Raw genomic sequence first — 6,124 nt, 5'->3', positions numbered from 1 at the left:
ATTCCCTGATGCTTTGTAGAGACGGTTTGACTGTGACAGCTTGATTTCTAATCTCCTGGGCCTTTTTGCATCAGTGTGTTCAGGTTTTTAAAAAGTAAACATACAGTAAAACTAATGTGTTTTAGTAAAACTAATCTGTTTATGTTTGTGTGCATGTGTCTTGCATACAGTTCTATGAGTTTTAACACCTTTATAGACTCATGCAAGTATCACCACTAACAAGGTACAGAACAATTCCATCACCCAAGAAACTCCCTTTGAATATCCAAGGTTTATTTTAAGGCCTTAATCACATTAAAAAACAAACAAACAAACAAACCAGGAAGTGGTTAATAAACTCCATAGAAAAGCTAAAGAAGATAATTTGTGTGCAATATTTGAATGGAATTGTCATCCCTTCATCCAAGGTTAGATTACTTCTATAGGATGAGGACAAATTCTCACGATCTCAAGTTCTAAGTGGGTTCTTAGGCTGTCTTCCCAGGCAAGTTGGCTCAGTTATTCCCTCCTACTCAGACGAGCAAGAGCTACTTAGCTCAGGAAAAACATTCTTGTAATGCGAACTTGATGATTTAAAGTTACACCCATCATACCTGTTCTTCTGAGTATAACTCACATGACTCTGCAATCATTAGGCTAGAGTCATGAGACTTCTGAAAATGAGCTGTCAGTGTGATCATATTTATTCAATTTCAAGGTGTAATCCTCTAGATTTGGGGGGATATCCAGCACAGTTATATACCAATACACTCTTGCTCCATGACAAAATACAAGCACAAAGAACAAACTGTCAGAAAGTCAAGATTCCAACCAGGCTTTGAGCTTAAGAAAAAAATTTTGGTATTATAGAATCTGTGTGTGTGTGTGTGTGTGTGTGTGTATATATATATATATATATCTTTTGGTAAGAGAAAGTGACTGATAAAGCCAAAGGAAAAAACCCAGCTATTTCAGCTTTGAGAAATTCACAATGCTTCTTTGCAATTTTTCTGAACATTCAACAATATTCTTGTCAAGTAATTTTAACATTTTAAATTCTTCTTCAAGCAAGGAGTGAGGTTGCCACTAACAGCATCTTCAACAGAAAGAGAGAGTAGCTGGCCAGGGCTCTGCAGATGTTGTAGCCAAGGAAAGCCTGGACTATGTTGTGATAATAAACAAGCAGTTAATCTCAGTAGTGTTTTGCAATAGTTTCTCATTCTTCCCCCTCCAAAAAGAGAGATTGATACAGCATAGAAAGATGCATGGATGGATAGATAGAATGGATAGATAGATGAGTGATAAAGTAATCATAGCAAAATGTTAATTACAAAGTCCAGGTGATGGGTATGTGGATTTTTGCTGTCTTTGTTGTCCAGGTCTTTCCATTTTCTGTTTCAACTTTTTCACAATAAAAATTTAGGGAGAACAGTTTATTTCTCATTTATGCTCCACGTCCAATAAAGGTTGGCTAGGGCTCTGCTCTGTGTCTTCTCACATCAGGATGCAGGATGATGTACCATCTTGAAAGTGGCCAGTTGCCATGGCGATGGAAAGAGAGCTCTGCTGGATATTGTGCAGACAGTTGGCTATTTCAGCCTGGAGGTGACTCATGTCATTTCTGCTCATTGACCTGAACTCCTCTCACATGCCCCTACCCCCGTCATGAGAGTGCAATCCTGTCACGTGCCTAGAGAGCAAAGAGCTATAAACACGTGGTGGGCAGCACAAAATGACGACCCTGACATAAATAGACTCTTTCCAAGAACCACGCACCTTAATCCTGTCATCATTAATGATACTAACATGAAAAGACATATTCACTTTAAGAAATGTCGGACAGAAAACTCAGATGCTTTTCCTTTCTCATCCACTTGCCTACTTTCAGTCTCCTTTAAAGGGAGCAGAACTAATCTGTTAAAGGCTAGTAAATCCCAAACTTCCTGCTTTTTTTTTTTTTTCAGCCAGTCAGCCAGCCAGCTAGCTCTTTCTAGAATCTCATTGCTTTTTTATTGAGTCAGCTCATTTTCACCAAGTTAGTCAGAATACATGGAAGTCATCCAGGGAACTTCAGAAAATCAGGAGTTAGATGGGAGCTGGTGACAGTTTTCAGAAATGGGGTCATCAAATAAAGCATTTGAATAAAGATGATTTCAGAAAAATTCTGGACTCAACATTTTAAAGGAGTCAGGAAAGACTTCATTGCTGAGATGACATTTAAGTTGGCACTCGAAGGCATCTGCTAGGTAGAAAATGGAGCAGGGCATTCCAAGCAGAGGGTACAGGCTGTGTGGTGCCAAGGAAACTGAACCAGTTCTGACTATCTGAAGGAGAATCAGAGATCCACATGGCCAGAGGCTGGAGTGCCTGTCAGGATTACTGTTCTATAACGAGACTGGGGCCAAAAATATTGTCATATTTTTCACTTGTCAGTAAATAAAATAGCATACTTTTATTTGGTATTAATACCAAATAAATACCATACTTGCTAAGAAAATATTTGAACTGTGGTGTTGGAGAAGACTCTTGAGAGTCCCTTGGACTGCAAGGAGATCCAACCAGTCCATTCTGAAGGAGATCAGCCCTGGGATTTCTTTGGAAGGAATGATGCTAAAGCTGAAACTCCAGTACTTTGGCCACCTGATGCAAAGAGTTGACTCATTGGAAAAGACTCTGATGCTGGGAGGGATTGGGGGCAAGAGGAGAAGGGGACGATAGAGGGTGAGATGGCTGGATGGCATCACTGACTCGATGGATGTGAGTCTGGGTGAATTCTGGGAGTTGGTGATGGACAGGGAGGCCTGGCTTGCTGCGATTCATGGGGTCGCAAAGAGTCGGACACGACTGAGCGACTGAACTGAACTGAACTGAACTGAATGCTCTAACAGTAGTTCCTATGACTTTTAAGAGTAAAGTTTCTCTCCAAGTAATCTGTTTCTAGAGAACTGTAGGTTTCTAACTAAATACAGAGTTTCTAGGAATGGAATACTTCTATTTATTGACAATAATTTAGAGTCATCTATATCAGATCAGATCAGATCAGCCGCTCAGTCATGTCCGACTCTTTGTGACCCCATGAATCCCAGCACGCCAGGCCTCCCTGTCCATCACCAACTCCCAGAGTTCACTGAGACTCACGTCCATAGAGTCAGTGATGCCATCCAGCCATCTCATCCTCTGTCGTCCCCTTCTCCTCCTGCCCCCAATCCCTCCCAGCATCAGAGTCTTTTCCAATGAGTCAACTCTTCACATCAGGTGGCCAAAGTACTAGAGTTTCAGCTTTAGCATCATTCCTTCCAAAGAAATCCCAGGGCTGATCTCCTTCAGAATGGACTGGTTGGATCTCCTTGCAGTCCAAGGGACTCTCAAGAGTCTGCTCCAACACCACAGTTCAAAAGAGTCAATTCTTCGGCGCTCAGCTTTCTTCACAGTCCAACTCTCACATCCATACATGACCACAGGAAAAACCATAGCCTTGACTAGATGAACTTTTGTTGGCAAAGTAATGTCTCTGCTTTTCAATATGCTATCTAGATTTCATCAATCCACAGTAATTTTTCTGAGGGAAAAGCATTGACCTAGTAGACTGCAAATAAAGGAAGGCAAAACCACCAGTTAAAAAAAGTAAACACTGCAGGAATGTGGGCACATGATGAAGTCATTTTAAATACAATGTGTCAGGAGGAAGGTTTTTGCATGGGACATATTATTTAATCCTAACACACTTTGGAAAGTGGATAGTAATATCACCATTTTGCAAATGAGAAAACTGAGGAACAAATAGTTTCTTATAAAATCATCTGTTTAAGCGTGAGCGTTATTTTTCAACATCTGAGACATTGTTTTTTCCCTATAAAACAGAGATTTGACATGTGCTGCCTACCTCACAGAGCTGTTGGGAGGATTAAAAGAAATAACAAACAGAACTTTTGACATCAATCTCAACCTTTCTCTGGTTTTAAGTTTTCTGATTCGGTCCTGATGTTTACATATTATTAAGAACTGGCTCTTTGTAAAAGAGATTCTATGAAGCCTGTTGGTGGAGAAAGTCTTTCCCTAATATATCTGAAAATATACTGATTCAAACTATTTGTTTTTAAGTAATTAAAAATATTGTCTTTACATGCATTCTTCTCCTTTTCCTTCTTCTACTTCTCCTTTTCCTCCTCTCCTCCTTTCCCTCATCTTCCCCTTCTCCTTCTTCTTCTTCCTCCTCTTCTTCCTCTTCCCCTTCTCTTTCTTCCTCTTCTTCTCCTTCTTCTCTCCTTCTCCTTCTTCATGTTTTATATAAAATCAAAGCACAAACTTTGACCATTACCCATCTATGGAGCATCTTTTTAAACACCTTCAGTTTTTCTCTTTGCATTTTAATGGTTTTAGTGGAAAATGTATTTTTTCCCCTGTCTTTTAAAATAACATCTCATGGACAGAGGAGTCTCGCAGGCTACAGTCCATGGGTCGCAAAGAGTTGAACATGACTGGGCCCAAACACACCAAGTAATAATGTTATGTGTCCGTCACAGTTAATTTTATATGCATTAACTTACTTAATCTTCACAACAACTCTTTCTTTAAGGTAAATACTGTTATTATCTCCATTTTCCAACTGAGAAAATGGAAGCAAAGAGATAGTAAGTGACTTGCCTAAGATCACACAGTTAATAAGAGGCTGAGTCAGGTTATGAATCGAGGCATCTTGGCTCCAGACTGAACTCTTAAAAAACACTGGGTCACGATGTAACATTTCTGAAGATAATGGATCACCGTCCTAAATAAATCAGAGTCATGATTATGTATATCAATTTTTATTGATATCCACAGAAACTATTGTTTAATTCAGAACTATGTCCCTATCTATTATGCTTTTTGACTTACCTTCTTTCAATATTTTTTCTCTTTGTCCTCTCTCTGTGAAAAAATTATTTTCAGTATATAAACCTACAAATTGCCATCTTTCCTCTAGTTATTCTGCTCCCAATTTTCTAAGAGCCAGAGACCAGGTCACCCTTTAAGTTAGAACTGTCTTTAAAATATGAGTCATGAGGTCTTGAGAGAAGACCTAAGCCTTTAGTGATTGGACTTTGTGACACCTGTGATGGAGATCTTCACTTTGGGGCATGTTTTCCGTCCTCAACTGGGATTCTGGATGGTTTAGATGGCTGGATAAGTGACTCCTCAATAAGCAAGGTGTCACAAAATAGAAATCCAAGGCATTTCTACTCTTCCACCTGTTCCAAAGTGTTTCAGTCATCATGGTAATTGGAAGGATGGCCTAGTTCCTCAAGCTTCTGGGTAGCCATCCGATGCTTAGAAGTAGAGAGACGTGGCTACAACTTGTATAAAAATAGCCCTTCCAGATGGTCGAGGGGCAAAGTTACAACTCAGCAGCTTGATATAGCTGAGCACTTGAATTTAGGAGTAGGAGGCGAGCTATGCCGAGAAGTAGCCAGAGAGACTGGGCTTGAGTCCAATCATAAGTAGAACAGGAGATGCCAGGAGAGATCACTTAACGTGGCAGATTAGCTGTTAAGATTTCCTGTTTACTTCATCTTCATCCTCTCCTCACCTCCCTTGATTCAACCTTACCTCCTAGCCTCAAGGGAAACACACACACACACACACACACACCTAAACAAAATAAGGGGTACAAAGTAGTGGTATAAACCATGAATCTTAATGTGTGTTAGAATTCCACTAGCCAGCTCATTTTAGTCACAAGCAGAATAATGGTGAACACTGAAACCCACCCAGCATGTCTCTAGGACTCGGACCCCCCAGCTTCTGGGTCGGAGTTCATCTTCTCTCTCTTTGGTGGGAGGGTGTGTCCAGTGATATGGGCCATATTTCCCCCAGCCCTACCTTAAGTCATTCCAAACTCAAAACTGGAAGCCTCTAGTTAGAAAAAAAACAAAAACATGGAAAATGACCAAAGTCACGATACTGCTTCTACCTCTCAAAACAAATACTAAGGCTCTGATGAATGAGTCACTAGCTTGTTTCCCAAATGAGAATACTGACTCAGCAAATGTTTCAACAGGCTAAGATATGTGGTTTTCACATTTACTCCACCTTCTAATAACTCTGCATTTCCCCTGAATATTCTGGAAGAAAACTTAAGCCTCTGCCTGTAGTAAATCTATTACTT

At 40.1% G+C, this 6,124-nt stretch overlaps 1 protein-coding gene across 1 annotated transcript in view; it reads right to left on the bottom strand.

The window, feature by feature from the left end:
- Positions 1 to 252: 252 nt before the first annotated feature.
- Positions 253 to 6,124, bottom strand: part of CNRIP1 (cannabinoid receptor interacting protein 1) — a 33,154-nt gene continuing 27,282 nt past the window's right edge. The window contains exon 4 of the mRNA XM_086326289.1: positions 253 to 2,374. Coding sequence (XP_086182415.1) covers positions 2,356 to 2,374 — 19 coding nt within the window. The 3' untranslated portion in view covers positions 253 to 2,355. The remainder of the gene's footprint in view (positions 2,375 to 6,124) is intronic.

Source organism: Bos grunniens, chromosome 11 (genome assembly GCF_055505025.1).
Source record: "Bos grunniens cultivar Pamir isolate PY7600 chromosome 11, Bosgru_T2T1.0, whole genome shotgun sequence".
NCBI classification, from domain to species: Eukaryota; Metazoa; Chordata; class Mammalia; order Artiodactyla; family Bovidae; genus Bos; species Bos grunniens.
Note: the sequence above shows the minus strand (reverse complement) of the source record. Positions and strands in the feature narration are given on the sequence as shown.